At 38.1% G+C, this 24,257-nt stretch overlaps 1 protein-coding gene across 8 annotated transcripts in view; it reads left to right on the forward strand.

Moving 5' to 3' along the window:
• ehbp1 (EH domain binding protein 1) overlaps positions 1 to 24,257 on the forward strand; it is a 145,312-nt gene that overhangs the window by 37,097 nt on the left and 83,958 nt on the right. For 5 of the 8 annotated variants that reach the window (XM_065255203.2, XM_065255204.2, XM_065255207.2 and 2 more), the window contains 5 exons: positions 13,548 to 13,729; positions 16,166 to 16,305; positions 19,232 to 19,324; positions 20,156 to 20,281; positions 21,131 to 21,398. In XM_065255203.2, coding sequence (XP_065111275.1) covers positions 13,548 to 13,729; positions 16,166 to 16,305; positions 19,232 to 19,324; positions 20,156 to 20,281; positions 21,131 to 21,398 — 809 coding nt within the window. The remainder of the gene's footprint in view (positions 1 to 13,547; positions 13,730 to 16,165; positions 16,306 to 19,231; positions 19,325 to 20,155; positions 20,282 to 21,130; positions 21,399 to 24,257) is intronic. The other 3 variants (XM_065255205.2, XM_065255209.2, XM_065255208.2) reach the window with 1 other exon arrangement.

Raw genomic sequence — 24,257 nt, forward strand, 5'->3', positions numbered from 1 at the left:
TAAACACTAGTGATGCAAGTTAAAGATCTGGACTGAAATTTAAGCCAAAAATCTGGTCACACTAGGCTGAAAACTGTTATGGTTATCCCCCATCAGTCGGCATTAACATTAAATCCTTTTGAAGTCAGATCATTTCACATTTAGTGTTTTTTTACTTTAGTTAGTATTTTTACTTTCAGACAGAATTTAGTGTCTCATATCTTTGTGCATTACCAGTGCAAGTGCTATATGTATTGTATTTTCACAAAAACGTATTACTATTTAATAGTTTTTCTTGAAAAAGATAAGTAAAAAGAAAGTAATTTAAGGCAAGTCACTGAACACGCGTGTGTGTGTGTTTGTGTGTGGGTACCTGGTAATTATCACGTTGTGGGGACCAATTGTCCCCACAAGATAGGAATACCAGTATATTTGTGACCTTGTGGGGACATTTTGAGGTCTCCATGAGGAAACAAGCTTATAAATCAAACAGACTGAAGTTTAATAGTCCAGAAGTCCAATTTATGGATCTTTAGGTTTTTGCAAGGAACGTGCCATCCAAGTTCATTCTGTCATTAAAGAAATGACACTTTGGAAGCAAATATGTACACACAAACATTTTGTGTGTTAATCTGTTTCTTCGCTCTTTCTTTAGTTTAAGCTTTTAGTTCTAAGGTCACTGTGCTGCACACAAAGCTGCAACTCTCTTGGGACGCTGCATGTTGTCCGCTGCATATCCTTATGGCATTGTTTTGGTTTTTTGGAGCTGTAATATCAGATGTGGCATGCCCTCACTACATGGTTTTCACTGTCATGGGAAATCTGGAAATCAAAAGGAATTCTTAAATTGTAATTTTCAGAAAAAGTGATGCATTAATTTTTTTTACATTTAGGCAGTCCAATTTATCCGCTTTGAGTTTTTATATTATCTTGAAATTGTAAATGCAGTCTTTGTAAATTAAATTGTAATGTGCCTATTTAGTATTCATAAACTACTGGAAAAAACGTACAATTCTTTTGGGCATTTGTGCAGGAGTCTCAACTCTGATAGCGTTTATAATGTCATGTTTCTTTATTCATCTTCGCCTGTTCAATTCTATCTCTTTCACCATCTTTTCGTAGTTGCCAAGTATCATTTTTATCACCTTCTATCCCCGCATCCATTCCATTTTCTATCTTGTTCCCCACATCTCTGGCATATTTATTTTTCTGTTTCTTCTTAAGATGGTGCCTGCTGATGGAGTCAGACCTTTGTGCTTTTAAAAATATTCCTCAAAGCCAAATATTTATCCACAAGCTTTAACCCAGGTGTGCCTCTCCCTCTCCCCTCTTATTCTTTTTGTATAGCTCTCTAGTTCTCTCTCTTTCCCTAAGGCACATTTTCTCTTATTTAATTTTATCTATATTCATATTTATTCCTGTACTTAGTACTTAGGAAAAAAACAATATAAAACAGCATAAAATAGAATAGAAACATAATGGACTACTTCTTGACTTCTTGTATAGAAAGTAAAGAGTGAAATTTTCTTCTAGTCATTAAATGTTCTGTCATTGTCGTCTGATTAGTGTGGTGCTGTTACCAAGACAAGTGCACACACACTCAAAGCTCTAATCCTTTTGTTTTTATTTTTCTTTAGCTAGCATGACTTCATTTTGCTGTTTTTGTTATGTTTTGCTTTGCTTGTTTCAGTATGTGAAAACGAAAGATAAACATGATGAAGGAAATAGGACCTGGTGGATGGGTCACCCTTATATTCACCTTTAGAAACACGAACACTTAATACACTGTGTTCCAGAGCTATTATTTTGTTCGATTTTATTTCTTTTAACAATAACTTATTTTTGTTGTAGTATTAAGCTGGTGCATGAGAAGCAACGTTATGAAGTATACTTTGGTGAAGGGCACAAATATCAGTTTGGTACAAAATAAAGGTTTGGGGTCTGACCAAGGTTACCAAGTAGTCACTTTTAAAACCATATACTGTGTGATGGATTAAACCTTCAGTATTATGTCATTCTTAAACGACATAAAACTGAAGAGTTAACACTGATGCAACCTTAAAAACCTGCATGACTACACTTCCATAATAATCATTTGATGACAGCATGACAGGTGCACAAACACTTAGCATGTCTGATCTAAAGATGCCTACAGATCAAAAGCCATAATGAGATCTGAATAAAATATGTTCAACAAAACCAGTGTCTCTTTAAGATAAGTCGTTTCAATTTGTGGTCATCCTCGCAAAGCTCCCAGGCAGCTGTTGTCTACTCTTCTATTTATTACTTCAAAGTACTTTTGTCTATTTGAAAAGGATTGATTTCTTAAACTGTTTGTCAAATCAAAGAGAATCTGACAACCTGAAAATGAAAGATCCAACAAGAATGCCAACAAGTCATGATGTCTTGAACCTGTCCTGAGGTGTGTTTGGGGCCGTTTACACAACAGGGTTTTTAACCAGTAACTGTGAAAATGTTCATGTGAAAATGTTCATGTGAAAACGAACAACCAAAACACAACAACTGTGATTTTAGAGTCCAGTTTTGAAGTGTAATTTTTTTGTATAACTACAAAAAAACCTAAATATGTAATAACTGTTTAATATTGCTCTGTAGAAGAATGTGTATAGTGGTGTAGAAAAAGAGTTGGTCCCCTTCCTGATTTTTTTTTTGCGTGTTTGTCACACTTTAATGTTATAGATCAAACTAATTAAAATATTAATCAAAGATAACACAAGTAAACACAACATGCAGTTTTTAAATGAAGGTTTTTATTATGAAGGTAAAACAAAATCCAAACACACATGGCCCTGTGTGAAAAAGTGCTTGCCCCCTAAACCTAACAACTGGTTGGGCCACCCTTAGCAGCAACAACTGCAATCAAGCATTTGCGATAACTTGCAGTCTGTTACAGCGCTGTGGAGGATTTTTGGCCCACTTTTCTTTGCAGAATTGATGTAACTCCGGCACATTGGAGGGTTTTCGAGCATAACCCTCTTTTAAAGGTCATGCCACAGCATCTCAATAGGATTGAGGTCATGACTTTGACTAGGCCACTCCAAAGTCTTCATTTTGTTTTTTTCTGCCATTTAGACGTGGACTTGCTAGTTTGTTTTGGATCATTGTTCTGCATCAGAACCAAAGTTCACTTCAGCTTGAGGTCACAAACAGATGGCCGGACATTGTCCTTCAAGATTTTTTGGTAGACAGCAGAATTTATGGTTCCATTTATTAGAGCAAGTCTTCCAGGTCCTGAAGCAGCAAAATAGCTCCAGACCATCACACAACCACCACCATATTTTACTGTTGGTTATTTTTCTGAAATGCTGTGTTACTTTTACGCCAGACGTAATGGGACACACACCTTCCAAAAAGTTCAGCTTTTGTAAAGTCAGTCCACAGAGTATTTTGCCCAAAGTCTTGTGCATCATCAAGGTCTTTTCTGGCAAAACTGAGATGTTCTTTTAGTTTTGGAACTCTGCCATTGCAGGCCATTTTTATTCAGTCTCTTTCTTATGGTGGGGTCATGAACACTGACATTAACTGAAGAAAGCGAGGCCTGCAGTTTTTTGGATGTTGTTGTGGGGTCTTTTGTGACATTTTGGATGAGTTGTTGCTCCGCTTTTGGGGTAATTATGTTTGTCCGGCTGCTACTAGAAAGGTTCACCACTGTGATTCGCTGGAGTCTCAAAGCTTTAGAAGTGCCGTTATAACCTTTTCCAGACTGATAGATCTGAATGACTTTCTTTCTGATTTGTTCCTGAATTTCTTTGGATCTCAACATGATGTGTAGATTTTGAGGATCTTTTGGTCTACTTCACTTTGTCAGACAGGTCCTAAGTGATTTCTTGAATCAGGCATGGGTGTGGCTAGAGAAACTGAACCAGAGTTAAATTATGTTTTAATGGGGGGTAGGGCTGTCACTTTTGTGAAAAAATCATTTTCGATTTTTTATATATAAGTGTTCATTGAATCGATTGTAAAATCGATTTTCCATGTCTAAAAAGACGTTTCCATTTTCAACGCCAAATAACGGACAAATGTGAAGAGAGCGCTGGAAACGCACAAGTCAGCAATATTTCTTATTTTTTGTCATTAAGTTTCGTGCAGAATAACAAACAGCAACAGTAGTGCAACATTCTCGAAAAAAATATGCAGAGTGGACTGCTGCCATAACATAAATAAAAAACATTACTGCAGGCTTCAAACCGGCTGCATTTATGATTTAGGCAATTCAAAAATTATTTAAAATAAAATTCAATCCATTTCAAACAATTGTTCAAAAACGAAACTTTAAATAGACTTACTTGAAGTTGAGAACAGGCTGTGTGTTTTTTTTATTAAACGTAACAGACACTTAGGCGGCACTAGGCAGGCATAATGAAATGCGCAAAAAGGCTAGGGCCATTACAAATTATTGGTTAGGAAAACAAGTTGATCATGAAAATTTTCGGGGTCCAGAGCGTTTTTTATTCACTATATGTCCATCTGTTGAGAAGACGCGCTCCGACCGCACTGATGTCCCAGGGAAACTCGGGTACTTCGTTGCCAGCTGCGCAAGGTGGGGGTATGTCGTACTGTCAATCTTCCACCACAAAAGCGGTTCGCTGTCAGCTGGCAATGGTGGCTCATGTAAGGTCTGTTTCGTCGCTCTCTCGTGTTGCGCAGGTTCATTGACGTTGTCCTCCATTTTCTTTGAAAAACACTAGATCCAGGGATTGAAAGCGTGAAACTATAGGTGCGTAAAATTGCTGGGTATTTTCTGTCTAGCTTTCGCAACGCCTACCTCACTTTCGGAATTCTTCATTTTATTTTTCTGCTTGTTTGTGAGTTTTATTACGTCTATATTTTTAATTGTTTAATTCTTTAAAAATTAATAGTGTACATATTTGGTAAAATCGATTACCTATTTTCGTTTTCGAAACTTTTTTTGGTTGGTCCGATCGATTGTGCATTCGATTTTCGAACGAAAAGTGACAGCCCTAATGGGGGGCAAGCACTTTTTTCCACACAGGGCCATGTGTGTTTGGATTTTGTTTTCGCTTCATAATAAAAACCTACATTTAAAAACTGTATGTTGTGTTTACTTTTGTAACATTTGTTTGATGATCTAAAACATTAAAGTGTGACAAACATGCAAAAAAACTGTGCCACAGTGCACTGTATGTGCACTAGGGGTGTAACAGTTCTCGGTAAAGAATCGTATCGTCCCATTATCCTCCCACGGTTCGGGACGCACGTGCACCACGGCGCACGGTGTTTGATTCAACCACGCATTTCTAATATAGTTGGTGAAAAAACAACGCATAAAACCGCTAATGTATGGTTCTGAATAAGCTCTGCGTGTGTTTAGGGGAGAGTACCTGTCCAGTCAACTCAAAGTATGCAAATCTGTTGCCAACCTCACAGTGTGTTTGTGTGTGTGCGCGTGTGTGGCGCGGACCGTTTAGCGCCGCAAGCAAAGGAGAAAAGACGCAAGGGCAGTGGCGAAGCTACGGGTGGGCCTGGCCGGGCCTGGGCCCGCCCACTTTGAGTTGTGGCCCACCCAATCAGAAGGCCATTTTCCAGAGAAATGTGTAAATAATTTAACAAAAATAAATACTAGTACTACGAATATACGTCTTATCACACTATAATTTCATATATGTAATACAATTATAAATATAATTAAAATATAAAATTTAAGTGCAAGTTTGCATGTTCAGTCAGTTTCGCAGTTTTCTTTTACCCTATTGGTGCACACGCTTGTCAACATGAAACGTTGAATATGATTCGTCAGTCATTGTTAGTTCCGCCTACGCGCGATTGAACTGAATTTGAAAACAGCGAGTCGCAAATCATCAAGTTTAACAACCTTTCCACAATGACATCTGCTTATGCCTGTTTACTTTTGGAGACGGAGACTATTACATCACTCATGGAAATGTTGGATTACTGAGGACATCTTTTCAAACGTCAACAAAATGAAACGAGCACGTATTACGTTGATAATGACTTCATGCTGTGTTGAAAGACTGTTCTTCACCACATATTGTATAAAAAACCTATAACGTTACGCTCATCGATGATAAATGCTCGTCTGAGAAATGTATTTCTGCTTTTCTTTGCGCGAAGGGACATTATGATCATATTGGACTTTGTTATTATGAACCAGAAGCCCCGTCTCAGACTACAGGACATGTAATGGTGAGTTTAGACATTTTCTTAATGTTTATAGTGGTGTCATTATTATTTACAGTTTATAGTCAGGAGTATTACTCCAATCAACTATTTAGGGGGCTGTATGATTTAATGTTGTTGGAATATTTACACTTAAATGACAACACATGCAATTTTGTATTGCGCCATGTTGTTTGATGGCCATTGTCTCATTAAATAACAATCTTTCGAACGAGTTCTTTAGTAAAATCACTACCTGTTGAATCTGTCGTAGCCTATGACGCTTTCACGTCATGCATTTTGCTGAGGAGGAATGACATATTGTTCGGATCTACGTTCACGCAACGTAAATAACGTAAAAACTAATTCCGTTACTAATTCAGTTTATGTTGAGTTCTGTGTTTTCAAGTGGATTAATAATTTGGTGAGACACTGCTCATAGACTGTATAAAACAGGCACAGCCCCACCTGCCCATGTAGACAAGCTGGTTGGTTATTTAAGTTGTTTTATAAATTTCCCCTTGAAACATTGTGCTGCCTGCATGGCATTAAGGTAACTTGGCTTAGGTAGCATGCACCAAAGATTTTAAACCCGGCTGAAAACGCCTGGAGGACGCCAAATGCCAGCTGTTTTTTCAGCCAAGCGATTTGGTTGCTGTGATACTTGAGCTGTGAGCCGGTTGGTTGTTGTGATATTAGTCCCGCCCTTTCACCCACTGTGATTGGACGGCTGTGTGAGAACTTCCATTGACAAGCTAAGCTTTTCATCCAGAGTTGAATATTTTTAGACCACAGCGCAGAAAAAATGGACAGCTGCTGGCTGTTTTGAAAAAAGCCGCACTTACATTGGGGAAAAAAATATACGCCGGCCATGGGCGTAAACACTCCCAATTTATGTACATTCTATGCTTTGCCCACCCTGTTTTATAAAGGCCCACCCACTTGAACATTTCTGGCTTCGCCACTGCGCAAGGGTGTTGTTGATAGCACACGATCGCAGTTGAGACTGAAACAGCACACATTGCCTTCTGTGTTTAAATGTTAACAAACTGATCTTCTTGCGAAAAAACTTGAAGATAGTGGCATAGAATACAAAAAGTAACCGAGTGTTCTAAGCTATTTTATGTTCATTTTGAAGTGCACTGTATGTTGGTACATGCAGTATACTAATGCAAGTGCTCTTAAGTGAACATTTTGATTTTGGCAGAAGTTAAAAACTGCTTAGTTTTTTTTTAAAGAAGCCTGTTGTGACCAAAGTGTACCAAAACGTACCAAAACTGTGACCCTAAAACTCTGATACTCACCGAACCGTAAATAATTCGAACCGTTACACCCCTAATGTGCACAGTGTTTCTTTACAAGTAACCTTGCCATCTTCTAGCCTGGCATGCATAGTACAACGTTTTATTCATTTTCGCAGATTTGTGTAAATGGGGATCTTTTTGACAGCGTTGTCGAGTGTATGTAAAATCTTTCAAAAATGCATTGTTGTAATTTTAAGTATAAAGTTGTAGCGAGGTCTACATGGAAGACCTGAGGACCCAGGACCCGACCTGAGACTTATTCCGCCATACCACGCGTTTTGCACTGACTTCTCCAATTTTTATAATAATATTATTAATTGACTATCTTGCTGTTATATCTAAAGTGCAGACTCCCCTCAAAGAGCACAGAGACAATAGCAAAGAAGTAAAGCTAACGAAAGCAAAATAACAGACGGGTCCGGGTTGGTTCAGTGTAGCACATTTACGGGTCTCTTCGCGTTCGGGTAGGAATTTTTGTAGACACATGTAGACCTCTAACACACACACATACTTTCTCTCCTAATCTGCTGTAAAAATGTTTTATCCAGTACTAAGTTGTGGGACTGAGGTCTGTGTGTGGTGTCCATGAATTACAGATGATGCCCGGGGTTTCTTTTATCAAACACACACTCAGCACTTTTTCCACCAGTACTGATAACTGTCTCCTTTATACTTTTGATGGGCTCACTGGACGGTAATTTAGGTTAGTGCTGCAGATATAATTACAGCTATGTGTGCGTGCGGGTGTATGAGGTGGAAACCGATGAGCTGGCACCTTTAAAATGGGAAGCTGTGTGTTAATCCATTAAATCTGTTTCACCGGTGTGTGTATGTGTGTTTAGCTGTCTCTCTGGTGTACACTGTTGTGATGTGTGTGCATGTTGGAGATGGCCTACATTCTTTGGCCTATATCTAGTATTTAAGAGGAACTTTTAATTGAGATGGATTTAGATGAAAATATAGCTGCAAGCAGCAATACCAGGGTCAAGCCGAACAAGGGCACAAAAGGAAGTAAAATAGAGTTTGGGTGAGCAGTGTAAAGAAATAAAGAAAATCGTATGATTTCAGACAAAATAATACAACGGTTATCAGCAAAAAGCTGTTTTAATTCACAAAAATATCTCCCTCCCTTTTTGAGGAGCATGGACATCTAGATAACAAAAGAAAATGTGAGTGGTGCTTGCCGTGGCAAAAATCTGGTCTAAACATGTTACAATAATGTTAACGAGTCAAAAGAGTCCACCCTCTACGATGTTCTGATGCAGAGATATAGGTCTTGCTAAACGGGTACTCCGTTTGGTTGCTAGGGGGTACAATGGCATTCATCAATTAATATACTCTATGCCACAAGTAAAACGAACCCACTAAACGAACCAAAGTCTCTACGATGTTCAGACAAAGCGATATAGATGTTTGATGTCAAAGGTTTTGTTCAATTATAAGACCAACCAGTGGCACAGGCACACCACATTTGTTTTGTGGACTCAAAACTCTGCCTATACATCACTGTGTCAAATCTGGCAAAATTCCAATGGAAATTTTGAAAAAATTGGTTTAAAATGGATCAGAACAACACTCGCGGAGATATTTACAGTATTTTTAAGCGCTATTTTGCAGCGTTTGTTGGACTCGAAACAATTACCATAACTTTCAACATCAGGATTTAAAAAATAAGGGTGTACGCAGGTAGTGACCAGACCTGCATGCTAATTGTGCATGGTGGCTGTAGCTTTGTGTGCGACTTGTCATCCACCAACCTCTCTTGGGAAGCTTTGCTTCTTTTTCAATGCTTCTTCTTTTTTTTATTGGCGGGTGTTGTTTGATTGATACGTTACAGATATACAGCCGTCTGCTTTACCGGATGTGAATGTAGCAAACATCAGATATGGCCAGTTGGATTTTTTTATAGAAAGATTGAAATACGGGAAATTATTTAAATGAGATAATGGGGAATTAAATTATAAATATTGGAGAATCCCAGGAAAAATGGTTTGCGGGAAAAACAACATTTGACAGGTATGTTCCTGATTGCCATCTTTTTTTCACATTCTATGTAAAATTCGTTGACCTGGTATACTACAACAGATTGGTGTACCATAACTTTTTGGATAATTTTTTTCTTGAGTGTCTCCAGATGCTTCATTACGAATTTCGTGCCAATCAAACAAACGCTCTAGGACGAGTTTAAAAAAACTCTCTGCTCCTCACCATGGGGCTCTCAGGTGCTGCGAACAAATTTGTGTTTGATCCATGATGTGGCCCATTTAGATGTTTATTTTCCCACTGCAGAAATAAGAGGATTGTATTGTCTTCTGTCTAAATGACAGTTTTGGCTTCAAATCTGTCATGAATGCTACTCAGTGAGTGCTATATTTATTTCAATGCTGCTTTTTTACTTGGCAGCATTGCACTTCTTTGTCTTAAATATTTGGTTAGTATATACCACATGATGTTTTATCAGGTCGGGTGTATATGACATTTGTTTTAAGAGTTATTGTTGGAGAGTTAGATGGATGTCCTTCATCAGAAGCTGAAACAGACTCTAGGTCATGGATTTGATGGGTTGTGTAGAGAGATTTATTTTCTGTTGTCTATTGTTATGGTTTTCTGTGTTGATAGGTGCCAGGCGATGTCCCAGCGTGGGTATGATGCGGAAACAACATCTCCAGTATTCGAGCAAAGCTTTATGTGATCTCTCTCTCTTTCTCTCTCTCTCTCTCTGAAGGTATTAAGCTGGCATCGTCTCTTTCCCTCTTTTATAATGGGCCTGTTATTGTTTTGCGCTCTTATTATTTTGGTGGCTGGTATTATTTTTGATTTCCATAAGTCTTGGTCTGTTGACTGCTCGTCTTTTATGTTGAGCTGGAACAATGGCAATCCCCAGCCACCGGCCCTACCCTCAGTAACACAATTCCTGCAAATAATGACACTACCCCTAATCTCTGTGTGTGTGCGTGTGTGCGTGCGTGTGTGCTTGCGTGTGTGTGTGTGTCACTCATTGATAGTTGGGGAAATCACATTTGAATCACAACAGAAGAGTGATGACAGACAGAAATAGGCCCTCTGTGATGCCAACCGAAATTGTCATCCATCAGGTTTTTTCTTTGTTCTTTTATATATTTATATTCAGCTCTGCATTCATGAAGAAAGACGCGTTATTGACCGAAAAGCCTGTTTTGGCCCATTTCTTGACAAACACCCTCAATTATGAGTTTAAACAATTCATGCTTCTCATTTAGAGGAGACAGATTGATTCATTTTTAAACTATTTACATCATTTATTTTAACTGGAGATTTGCACACACCTAAAATGCAAACCTTCCTATTTTTGTATAAGGAAAACTGCAATTTTTCTAAATCAGTACTTGTTTGATTAGCTTTTTATATATTTACTACATTCACCAAATCTATGAGCTCATAAAACAACACATTTCATTTTCAATAGCTCTGCTAAACTAATAGTTTATTTTAATGAAGTTAATTACTTATAATTAACTTTTTACCCAGCATCTTCCTTTCTTTTTATTCTCTCCCTCTATTTTGTGTGTGTGTTGGAAAGAAAATCACACAGTCCTAACCCCCCATACTTGCACCAGCTGTGGATCAATACTGGGACAGCTGGGACTGCCACCCGCCTAAGAAACCGCACACATAAACACCCTAGAGTACATGAAGCTCCCCGTCACACCCCTCTCTTCCCCGTCACACCCCTCTCTTCTTCTCACTTCCAGAAAATGTCAGTCAAAGGAAGTTTGAGGTTCAATTTAGGTGTGATAGCCTGCAGGGATTTGGTGGTGTTTCTGACACACAGATGGGAAATACTGAATAATATTTTTCTCAATTGAAATGTCGTCTGACATGCTTCCTGCCACTGCTAAATTATCATGTTAACAAAACAAACGTTCAAGCACAGGCTGCAAACAAACATGTCTGTGATGCACAGAAAAGCGGTATATAACCCAAACATGGCTTTACCACAGGGCCTATGGAAAGGTTCCAGAAAAGTGTCAAACACAAACAGGAAAAGCTTTTTCATGTGGTTTCTAATTATTGTCTAGTTCTTTGTCTGTGGAATATCTTTTAGAGTTCGTAAAAACAAAAAAAATCTGTTTTTGATTTATTGCTTTGTATATAGAATTGCAATAAAAAGCATATAGTGTGCTTGTATCATTTAGATTCCTGTTTGTATGATTTAATTCCTGCCAAGTTTGATACAATAACTATGACCTTACAGTACAGTACAAGGCTATGTCTGAGTGTATGTATGTAAGGGGTGCTTTAGTAATGTGGCCTGCGTTTGTTTTAGATGTGTAAGAAGCCCTACTTGGACCAGCAGGGGGCAGCATTCAGCCATTCGGGCACCTTAAAATCCCCTCTCAGCTAGGTATTTAGTGATTCTGTGGGTACAATAGCTGCATATTGATAGTCATATCCCTTTGATAAATTAAAAGTGTATTATTGTCTCTTTTCATTTTACACATTGTCACAACCCTGGACGGTAATCTGGGGTTCTGATTGACACCGGCAGCCAGGGAAAAGAACACCCTTATTGTTTGCGCTCGTCAAATCTGTTAAACCTAATTCTTTCTTGCGTATTTGCATATTCTTAAGTATTTTTTCGGAGAAGGACTAAATCCTTCTTAAGTGTTTGATGCATTTTGAAATTCATTCATAAAGGACCTACATGCACTATTAGTTCGGTATAATGCCAGTGCATAATCTCAGCGATAAGACGCGCTTTGGAGCGCTGGATTCTTCAGGGATGACATGCTGTATTTCCGACCGATTCAACAGGGTCTCAAATGTCAACACAAATGTCAAGTGGTTTCGACTGCAAACCGTTTTGAATCTCAGACGTGTTTTTTTCCTCTTTTATCGCTTTCATTTACTGAAGAAGTCGTGAGGGCCGTCTCCTGTCCCAGTTGGAGTGGGGGATTGTGGGTAATTTGTCTGGGTGTGAGATTGGCAGGATCAGGCAGCACTGTTGTTTTCATCAGCTCGGTACTTGGGCTTTTAATGTCTCTGCCTGCGTTTAAGTCGTTGGAAATGTTCTTCTTCAGCACCTCTGATGGCATCTTCTGGAGGCGGTCAGCTGATCAGATCACCTTCAACAAACCAGAAATAAGCATCAGCGTTTGTGGGCCTTGTGATTCGGTGAATTTTGTGTGTGTGTTTGGCTGTATCAGGGCTTATCTGAGACGAAAATAGAGTCACTCTTCAGCTCTCTGGGTCTCAATCTTCCTGAGACTGCTCTGATAAGGGCTTTTCTTTACCTACGGGACCACTGATACATGCAAACACACATACACGTATGCGCCTGTAAGCAAGATTTTTATCTGGAGATCTGTACATGGTCTCTCTACATATGCACGCAGGCTGAATTCAAGCTGAATTCAATATGTTTTATTTCTGAGAGTGCACACAGGGGCTTGATTTTGTTTTAAATTTTCTTTAAAATATACCTGATGACATCATGTAGCAAAATGTCTAATCTCTTCAGACTACTCTTGCTTTTTGACCTAAAGGGGGTGCTATTGACCATTATGACACAGGGGCTTTCTGATTTATTGATATTAACTAAGATTTAGTTTAATTATTCAAATTTTGTTGCTAAAAAACACCAAAGATTCTTTCTTGGTCAGACAAAATGGTTTGACTTAACATTATATGCCTGCTAATCTTTGGAAAATAAAGCCTCAACTCGCTTTACACCATTTGGAATTTCTCAGCATTCTGGTTAAGACGAAATTCCACCACACCAAGAGTTCCTGATCAATTAAGACCGTCAATCTAAACTTGTATGTACAGGCTCCAGCATCTTCTTTCCCAGATGTGTTTGTGTTGTGTTTGCGTGTGGGCTCTGTACATGTTAAAACAGGTGGTTTTACCAGTAGGTGTGAGGATTAGTGGCTTTCATTAAATCTTTTCATTCATTCGTTTTACATGTTTTTTTATTACTTTTAAATGCCCTCGTATTATTTTTAATCTGATGTAAGCATAGCTTTAAAAGCTATTAAAACACATTGGTGTTGTAAGATTACCTCATTTTTTTTTCTCAAATGGTAGCAATAGAATAAAATGTGTTATAAATTCTCTCTGTTTCAGGAGTCTCCATCGGGCCGTCGGAAAGCATTGGCCACCAGCTGCATTAATATGAAGCAGTACGCCAGCGCTATGCCCACACAGACGGACGTCAAGCTCAAGTTTAAACCACTCTCCAAAAAAGTAGTTTCAGCAACGCTGCAGTTCTCTCTGTCCTGTATCTTTCTGAGAGAAGGCAAAGCCACGTAAGAATCACTCACTACCCCTCAACAAGTAACTACACCCACCCCTCCAAAACCAGTGCAATCACTGGTACTTTAATTAATCTCTTTTTTTCCCTTAAAAATTAACCTCATGTCTTCTCCCCATTGTCTTACATTTTTTTGTAGTTCACTTCATGCCACACCCGGTTATGGATTTTATTGCATGGGAACACAAATAAAAATTGCTTCTGCCAAAGGCTTGATTCTGCCAGGATGCATTAAGAAAATGGCCACACTTTGTACTGTGATACAATTATCTTCTTTTATCCTATGTGTGTCTATCACTTTTTCATTCCTCTTGCTTCAGTGATGGGGAGTGACCAACATTCACAACATTCTTTCTTTGTATCTTTCCCCCATTGTTCCTATCTTTCACCCTTCCTGTCTCACTCTTCCCCTATAATTTCATCCTGTCTTAAATTGAACCTTTGTGAGGTTCTTGTACTAACCAGTGTGGGACTCACACACCTTATTTTCCTGAATTAAACTGAATGGAAATCTAAATTGGATTGAAGCAATGTTTGCTGATTTATGTTTATATTTTATGATTCTTTAAGGGGATAATTTTCATAAATATTAAATGTCCGTCAACTTGTAACCACCCTTATGTCATAGTACCAAGCCTGTATTAGTTTCTTACAAAAAACAACAACAAGTCTTTGTTAAGTCATTACAGACTTAACAATATTAAGTCTGTAATGTCCATGAAAAGTGTATTAAAAAGGACATATCATGAAAATCAGATTTTATCCATGTTTAAGTGCTATAATTGGGTCCTCAGTGCTTCTATCAACCTAGAAAATGTGAAAAAGAACAACCCAATGACTTAGTATTGGTAAACCATTCACTGCAACTATGTGAAAAAATAGGTAATTGAAATTTGGCTCCCCTTGTGATGTCAGAAGGGGATAATACCACCCCTTAATCTAACCACGGCACTGCAATTTAGTGCATAGATCAGCACATTTGCATTTTAAAGGACACACCCAAAAATGGCACATTTTTGCGCACACCTACAAAGTGGCTATTTTAACATGCTGTAATAAATTATCTATATGGTATTTTGAGCTAAAACTTTACATACGTACTCTGGGGACCGCAAAGATTTATTTTAAATCTTAAAAAAGTCTTGTGAAATGTCTTCTTTAATCTGGACATGTGCTAGATACAGACTTTGGTAGAGGTGCATTTTATCATTGACTATCCATATTTAAATTTGTCTTGTAGCACATTTTGAATATTTCAAGCTTTTATGATGTTTTTTGTGCTCCTTTTATAAGCTGGAGTGTCTTTTGTCACCATGAGTTGTAATTGTACAGCAAGAAAGTATTGACTTATATTCCACTGACAAAATAACAGTATAAAGTCTTTAGTTTTTTTTTGTGAGCAACTTTTTCTTAAGTCCTATGTTTGTTGTGTAGGGACACCGCTGATGAGAAAATACCCAGAGAGCAGTTGAGCACATTTTCGAGATTTTACCTCTTATTCACGTGGCGTAGATTAAAAAGCAATCAAATCTCAGCGGGGAGCTTCACTACAGTCCTGAGCCGTTGCTTTTTGCCATGTTTGTCAATGCAAACAGAAGGCAGATAGAGTATTTCCACCTGCTGGTCTTGAGAATGGTTATATCTGTCCTTCACTCGGCTCGCAATACCCATGTGTCCCTCTTTTTTACCTTCTGATCTCAGTCTGCCTCTAAATAAAGGAAGCATAAAGCGTGTACTGTATGTGATTTCACCGTTGTGCGCTATGAGATATGTGTGTATCTGTGTGGATTTTTTAGCACGTGTGTGTGACAGAGGTTACGGGCAGAAGTGTAACGTTCTTAACCTTCGGGAATGATGTCAGAAGCACACAAATAAACCCCATTACATAAGTTCAAATAAGCTCCATGCCTGCCAAACACAGACTGAAACGCATTCATAAAGAAGTGTGAGATAGACCGAGAAAGAAAGAGACGTTGGGAGGGAGAGAGTTAATCCTGAAGCTGTTATCTCATGGTGCTTGTGAATGCCCTGGCTGGAATGCATGTCCGTATTGCACTGCTTCTTATGAGCAGGACCATGAAGGGCATTTCCTTTACACGTCCTCTTTCTTTCCCTCCACATTACACATTCTTTATTTCCCTCCATCCATCTGCTTCTATGTAAAAAACACCTTTTGCGCAAAAGCACAGTCTCTCTTGTGAAGATGAAAGGCTAAATGAATAATTTATATTTTAAAGACCCTTTGTGTAAAAGCATGATGCAGCCGTAGCTTATAAAGAGATCTGATAAGGATATAGTTCAACCAAAAATGTTATATGTTGAAAACAAAATGAGAAGACTGTTACACCCTTTCCATCATTTTACAAAATTAGAGAGCAAAGCACAATAAAAGTGGTCAAACTGACTTTATTTTTGTTTTTCCTCTTCGTAGGGATGAAGACATGCAGAGTCTGGCCAGTCTGATGAGTATGAAGCAGGCTGATATCGGCAATCTGGATGATTTTGAGGAAGAGAATGAGGAAGATGAGGAGAACAGAGTGAACCAGGAGGAGAAGGCTGCCAAGATCACAGGTGAGATACATTCAATTTCAGTCATTAAGATAAATTATTGGTTTTAATTTATTTGCTGGTGAATCTGAGTTTCTGTACACACTCAATACCACCACAGACCTGTTTTATTTCTTTAAATTTTTTCTGTTCTGTTTATTTTTTATTTTTTTTCATTCAATTAAAACCATATTTTTTGTATTACCAATGATACAGAGCAGTAGAAAGGCAGTAGAATGCATTTTTTTTACATCATGCATAGTTTTATTATACATTTCTGTTGAAGTATATTATATATGAAGAGTTTGGTTCCAAAACATAACACATCCATATTGACTAAAAATGTGTTTTCTATAGCAAGAAAGTGACAATATGAAAACCACTATTTTCTGTTACAAACTTTCACATAGCATCTTTAGGTTATTATAACATTTAAAATGTAAATCTATAATTTGATTTTCAAAGATATATTATAAAACTGATTGTTTTATTATTTTACAGAAGTTTTTTTTTTCAAAATGCTATAAATCTATTAAATTAATATATAAATGTGCATTCATCTTTTCCATGTTATATTTATTTAGTTGACTAGTAGTGCACTGATTAAAAAACATTAATGGCATTAATCAAAACACTTACTTTGTCATATTAAGAACACTGTCATTGCTGCTGTCATCCTTGGGACATAGTCGCTGAACTTTTATGACAGCGATCAGCTGTAAAATGTTTTGGTCCTGCTCGATTTTCATTAACTACAAGTAAAATAATGGAAAGTTTTTCATAAGATCCCCTGGGGTCAATGTGTTAGCATGACAGAAGCTTGATGCTGTCGTTTGATGACTAGCAACAGTCGTCATTTTTCCTTCGCTCGAGTGCAAATTATTAGATTTTAATGGCTTACGTTTCTTCCCCGCCACAGAAAACCACCACAGGTTTATCAATGCCATCAAAAGTATTATTTTGTTTTTGTTCAAAAGCGCCGACCTTATTGTTTACAATGCGTGGAATGGTGCGCTGTGATTTGTTGAGTGGATTTATTGCATTCTGCGGAGAAGGAGGACTGGTGTTTGTCACGGTTTGGAAAAAAAGGGACAAAAGATGACAGAATAACATGGCAGACATTGGATTTTGCATAAAATTAAGAATTTACTTTTTAATACTTACCAGATACAATACTGATTTTGGTGACAACTAATTTTTTTTTAATGGCGTTTATCACGTTTTGGAACCAAACTTTTCATATTCTCTTCTATTCATTTTTGTTCTGTTTGTTGATATGATCTGTTCATTCTTTTATTCTGTTCTATTGTTTCCATAACTCCAGTTTTGTATACGTTTTAAAAGTCAGATATTTAGTTAACATTACTAGACTGTCATAAACTAAAAATGTATTTGTGTGTCTTTTGTGTGCATACAGTATGATCATTTGGTACATGTTGTCTTCTGAATCTTTGTCTGGTGTCAATTTGGTTTGTGTTGGACATTTATGTTTATGCTGCAGTTTTCCTATTTTAATTTTTTTTCTTTTGTCCTTATGCACATGTTAATGCATATTAAAGGAATATTCCATTTTCTTAAAATAAAAATCCAGATAATTTACTCACCACCATGTCATCCAAAATGTTGATGTCTTTCTTTGTTCAGTCGAGAAGAAATTATGTTTTTTGAGGAAAACATTGCAGGATTTTTCTCATTTTAATGGACTTTAATAGAGCCCAACATTTAATACTTAACTCAACACTTAACAGTTTTTTGCAACAGAGTTTCAAAGGACTCTAAACGATCCCAAACGAGGCATAAGGGTCTTATCTAGCAAAACGATTGTCATTTTTGACAATAAAAATAACAAATATACACTTTTAAAGCACAACTTCTCGTCTAAATCCGGTCCAGCGCGACCTAACGTAAATGCGTAGTGACGTAGAGAGGTCACGTGTTACATATATAAAATGCACATTTGCAGACCATTGTAAACAATAAACTGACACAAAGACATTAATTAGCATCATTCCCCATACAACAATGAACGGTCCTCGTTTTCAACACTTGTAAACACTGTGGTGGAGTTTCGCGTTCGTCCTCTGTGACCTCTTGACGTCATGACGTATTGCGTGGGGTCACGTTGGCGCATCACGACCGGATTTAAACAAGAAGTTGTGCTTTAAAAGTGTATATTTGTTATTTTTATTGTCAAAAATGACAATCGTTTTGCTAGATAAGACCCTTATGCCTCGTTTGGGATCATTTAGAGTCCTTTGAAACTCAGTTGAAAAAAAACTGTTAAGTGTTGAGTTAAGTATTAAATGTTGGGCTCTATTAACGTCCATTAAAATGAGAAAAATCCTGCAATGTTTTCCTCAAAAAACATAATTTCTTCTCGACTGAACAAAGAAAGACATCAACATTTTGGATGACATGGTGGTGAGTAAATTTTCTGGATTTTTCTTTTAAGAAAATTGAATATTCCTTTAAGGCTGTGGTTGCATCTGTTCTGTTCAACCATCTTTTGATTATAGTGTATTTATTAGCTCCTCATTTGCAGGCTTTATCTTAATTTCAAATTTTTGTGAACTTTTTATTTCTTATTATATGATGTGCATATGTTAATAGGTTTATTTTTGTTCAGCTCAGTCTCTTGTGCCTTTATCCCTATTTAAGTGTATGTATGGAACTACTATGGAAATGCTTGACTTGTTTATTCATTGTATGGATTTAGAAATCTCTTTGTTGGCAAAGCGATGCTGTCCGATCTGTTTTTCACAGTTTGTTAGAGCGGAGTCTCTCTCTCTCCCTCTCTCTCTTTTTCTCTCTCTCTCTCCCTCTCTCTCTTTTTCTCTCTCTCTCTCTCAATATGTTTTCTATCTGTGACTACATTACAGTTTGCATTGCTGTTTCCGCAGGTTAGAGTGCGTGTTTGAATGTGTATTGATTGTGTGTCTGCTGTTTGCAGAGATTGTGAGACAGCTGAATGCTCTCAGCTCTCTAGATGACGATCCAGATGACTGCCTAAAGCAAGCATATAAACCTGCCTCCTCTTCCGAAGGTCTTTCAGCTTTCAACCTCCTCTGTTCCTTTATGTCTCTCTATCTTCTTCTATCTTTACTTCCATCTCTGTGGTTGTGCTGTGTGTTTTATGCATCTTATAAGTTGTTATTTGCCCACATGTGATGATAATTTTTGTTTTATCATTTGTTTATTTTCTCTTTTATTCATTTCGATATTATATCATACCTCAATCCACCTTCTGCATTTTGTAGTGAACCAAACTATTCACAAAAAAAGCTTGGTTTTCATCACTTCAAGGCAGTGCTTTGTGGGATATTCTGTGATGTGTCCTAGAGGTCCACAGTGCCGCATTTTATTCAAATCTCTTATGGCCTAATATGGGTCAGGGTGGCATGGTGGTGAAGAAGACAGAGACCAAACCTTTCTTATCACCTCAGAGAGCACTTCATTCTGTCACCCTGTATACACACACATACGCAGGACATTCTGGCATAAGAGGCTCTGAGAGTCCCTGAGCTCCACGCTCACACAGCCTGCTGGTTCCTGAATGAGTTTATAGGAACTGTATTTTTGGGCCCACTGACTGTGAGTATTAGTTCGGAACGAAACCCTACATCAGCTCTACTGGAACATACAACTCCTTCAACCGAAAGGATCATGGTGCGGTTCACTTCAAAGTGTAGATTTCTTTATCAGTTTATTGGTTAGTTGTGTTGCCACATTCTATTTAAGATGTTATGTTTGTTTTGGATCAAATTGGTTTTCCTCAGTTGTTTGTTTTGGACCGCTGAGTGATGTTCTCTCTTTGTTTTTCTTCCTTCTGCTTCATCTTTTCCCTGTTATCGTGGTTTGGATGTCTACTGCATAGAGCTGATCAGCAAGTTGAACTTCCTGGATCAGGACGACCAAGACCAGAGCAATATGAGCTCCAACCCCTTCGATGAGACTAATGACCCGGTTGACCTTAACCCTTTTGGTGACCCGGATGAGGACGGTAAGGATTGACATATATGACCTTTTGTGTGACCCTCCTGCCTTCTTTAACATCAGGGCAAGCTCATTAACAATCTGACAAGTGTGTTGATGTATCAAGTAAAATTTTAAAGTTTTTATTGGTGCTTAATTTGTGTGTGTCAAATCTGTATAATGTAAACAAACTGTGCTTTGACAGCATATAGTCATGTGTTAATAGCTAATACAGTCTGTATCTGTCTGTGGTCACTGTTTTGTAGATGTGATCGGTATTGATCAAGCATATTGATCAAAGTAAAGCTAGTGTAGGTGCAATGAACCTTTTGCATTTGTTTAAATGTGCCACTCACCGTATAGTCAAGAAGGCATGTGCTTATCTGTCTGTGGTAGCCAATTGTAATTTTTCATCTTTATGATGGCACAAAAACAATTTTGCCTCTGAGTTTTGTGGTTTGGCAAAAGTTGTTAGAAAGATAATGTGTGTGGTCTGTTTCGGAAGCACCAAAGGGTTTTTGACTTTTGGCAATGTCGTGTTGGTTCATGCTTAGTGAGAGTGTGTGCATGGTAAGATGTGCTGTTGTGTGAATGGTTTTCTTAGACACGTATACATACATATTGTAAGAGGAGGGTGTGAACAGACAGTTTTTACCACATCCTGTGAAGACAAATACACTGTGTACTGTTGTGACCTTGTTTTGCATAGGATCAATTATGGTGTTAAAGGGATTGAGTTTTGACAAACTAATTTAGTCCTTAATAAATAAATCAATAAGTGAATTGTTGGAAGACTTAACCATGCTGACTTTCTCCTTTTTAATACATCAGTTCAGATTAAACAGTTAAGGATGTCTTGTATTGTGTGTGTTTTTAGAACCATCTCATGAGCCTCAAGTGCAGTCCCCTGTCAAAGATCATGACTCTGTTTATGATCCAAATACATCACTCAATCTCTCAAACCCTTTTGATGAGCCAGACCTAGACCCGGATCCTTCTCAGGATGGCAACCCATTCGATGAACCGGAGCCCCAGCACAAGAGATCTCCACCTAGAAGCAGCAAGAGTAAGAACATCCGGCCGGTGGACATGAAAAAGTACCTGTATGCCGACACTGCCAAAACTGAGGAAGAGGAACTAGACGAGTGAGTGAGGGAATTCCGGGATACCCTGTATGAGGGGCTATTTTTTAGGATATTAAATTGTTGGTGTGTTTTAATTTAAAGCGTCATGAAACCCCGCTGTTTCAGCTCCAGTCTACCTCATTATCATTTTGATAAATGCTACATAAATGGGCGTGGACGCTGTGAGAAGAACACCGATGAGTGAGCGGGGCAACTGATTTAAGCTATGATTTAATAAGATTAGCAGTATTACAGAAATAATTAAACTGAATATAATATTTAATATAAACAAAGGTCAAGTAAAACTGTTATAGTTGAAATAATAGCGTGTTTGAAGATAAGGAAAAGTCCTAAGTACATCAGGTCATCAAGGTACCTCAGAACAGATCAAAGTCCACCTGCCTCACGTAGCTGTCCCGAGCAAATTCAGTTGATGGTGAGCCTCGCCCTGACAGCATCGCAGGGAAAATCATCCAACGTATCTACAGAGTGTGCGTAATGGCACAGTCACGTTTACAGAACCGTATCCATGTGCGATTATCCTGATTCCCAGACACCCCTTCCCCGGGCCGCACAGAGCACATGCACGCGCGCACGCACAAATGCGAAACGTCTCCGCATTGGATAAGAACACGCTTTCTTATAAATAATAATGAGGCATTGACGGTCATGATGTACTACTGTAATTTGCCACATCACAGCCTGTGAAGTTTACACGATATGGAGTTTAAAACCGGAAGGCAACAATATCACAAAAAAGCTAAAAAATTAACTAGTTTTTTCCTAATGTTAAAATTAACAGATACTAATATTGTCTTCTATGATGTGCAACACAACTAACTTTGTTAACATCTTAAAAAGTGTTGGTTAGTGTTTCATGATGCTTTAAAAAACATTTTTATTTGGAAGAACTCGAAATCTTCCCAATATTTGCTCTGTGTGTGTGTGTGTGTGTGTGTGTGTGTGTGTGTGTGTGTGTGTGTGTGTGTGTGTGTGTGTGTGTGTGTGTGTGTGTGTGTGTGTGTGTGTGTGTGTGTGTGTGTGTGTGTGTGTGTGTGTGTGTGTGTGTGTGTGTGTGTGTGTGTGAGTAAAGGAGAAAAGCACTTGTCGGAGGAGAAGAAAGTGGTGATCGAGTTCTTTCAGCAGAAACAAGGCTTCTGTTGTTCTCCACATTCTTTGGCCTTGTCTGTCCATCTCTCCACCTTGCTTGTCCCGTACTCACATTGCTTCTGCAGAGAGACGCAATTCCAAACTTTCCCATTCTTAAAAAAAGCTTATAAAGTTGGAGAGTTTAATTTTTGATGGTAAAATTATTTCTGTGTGTCAGCTTAATTTGCGAAGACAGTTAAAAGACATTTGTAGACAGTTGTCTGTTTGAGACATTTATCAACACATCTGTTAAAATTCTTAAACTGTCTGACTTTGCAACACAGCCTCAACCAATGGTATCACTATGAGGTGGATTTTTCTTTTAAGGATGTTATACAACCTTTCCATCACTCCCTATTTGACTGTTTGAACTACAGCTTTCAAGTCTCTTTTTTATATATGTTTGGCTTTATAGTTGACATTCCAGAGTTCTATAGCAACACCTTTTCGCTCTGTCTCTCTTTATCCATACTGTCTTTGTCCTTAAGTTTTAGAGTTTGTTATACTTCATGTCTTTAGCCTTGTCTTTCAGCTGAATACCTGCTCAGTCATCTCTCTACTGTCTCCACTTTGTGTGTATGTGTGTGTGTATGTGTGTGTGTTCGTTTACGTACGAGGTTGCGTGCGTGCGTGTGTGTGTGTGTGTGTGTGTGTGCATGTGCGATGAGTGATAGGGCTATACACAGCAGTGTGTATTGATGCCAGCGGAACGTATGTGTCCGCCTGTCAGTGAGCTGTCGGATGAGACCACAGGTCATAGTTCATGAGGCATGACCCTTTGGAGCACCTGGATCTTCTCATACTCAGCAGAGCGTTTTATTGGCTAATAATGTTCGCTGATGACTCTTTACCCGCAGAAAACCACAAACACTCACATACATACACACATGCTTAATACAATTCAATTTTATTTATATAGTGCTTTTCGCAATTGTTTAATTGTTTCAAAGCAGCTTTAAATTAGTAAAAGCAGGAGAGAAAACAGAAAAGTCAGTGGACAACATAAGCAGCAGAGTACAGCGGCTAATGCCGGTTTCACACCGCATGCGTGAGCAAGCGGCACTTGTTTTTTTCGGCGCCCATGTTAACAAGTTAAAGCATGTACACCGCACACGTGAGCCGCGCGTGCTCGCGTGGCAGGAGCGTTGCTGAAGCAGCAGTGCTACTACCGTTTCGGCGTTGACTCTATTTTTGCTGCGCTGCTCGCGCTCAATTAAAGTGACAGTGCATTGTTTATGGTTTTTATGGTCGTGAATTGACGTGAAAAAGTGTAATTTTACAATAAAATCACGAATGTGACTTGACTTTGAGCAATTTAAAAGAAAGCAATGAAATATTAACACATTGTTGCCAGAAGACTGCGTTCATTCACTTTCTGCCCAGCAAATGAGTCCTCATCTATCTTAATAATTGTCAGAGAAATAGATTAATCTATCAATTTAAATCTTATGCTTAAACTGTTGAAGGGAAACACGATCGACTGCTTCATGCTTTCAATCACTGAGTGAATTCTTTATTTTAACGTAAAACTTCAGAGAAACAGATTTTATAATGTGCCATGGGCATTTTATGTCTATAATTGTGTTTTGTGTCTATATCTGTCATTACACGGACCAGAACAGCACGAAAACAATGTGTATTAAACAAATCACAGTTATATAAATTACACTGACCTTCAAAAAGCGTCTTGAAGAGGTTTTGCTCATAAATGCATGTAAAATAATGTAATGT

Source organism: Paramisgurnus dabryanus, chromosome 17, assembly GCF_030506205.2.
Source record: "Paramisgurnus dabryanus chromosome 17, PD_genome_1.1, whole genome shotgun sequence".
Classification (NCBI taxonomy): Eukaryota; Metazoa; Chordata; class Actinopteri; order Cypriniformes; family Cobitidae; genus Paramisgurnus; species Paramisgurnus dabryanus.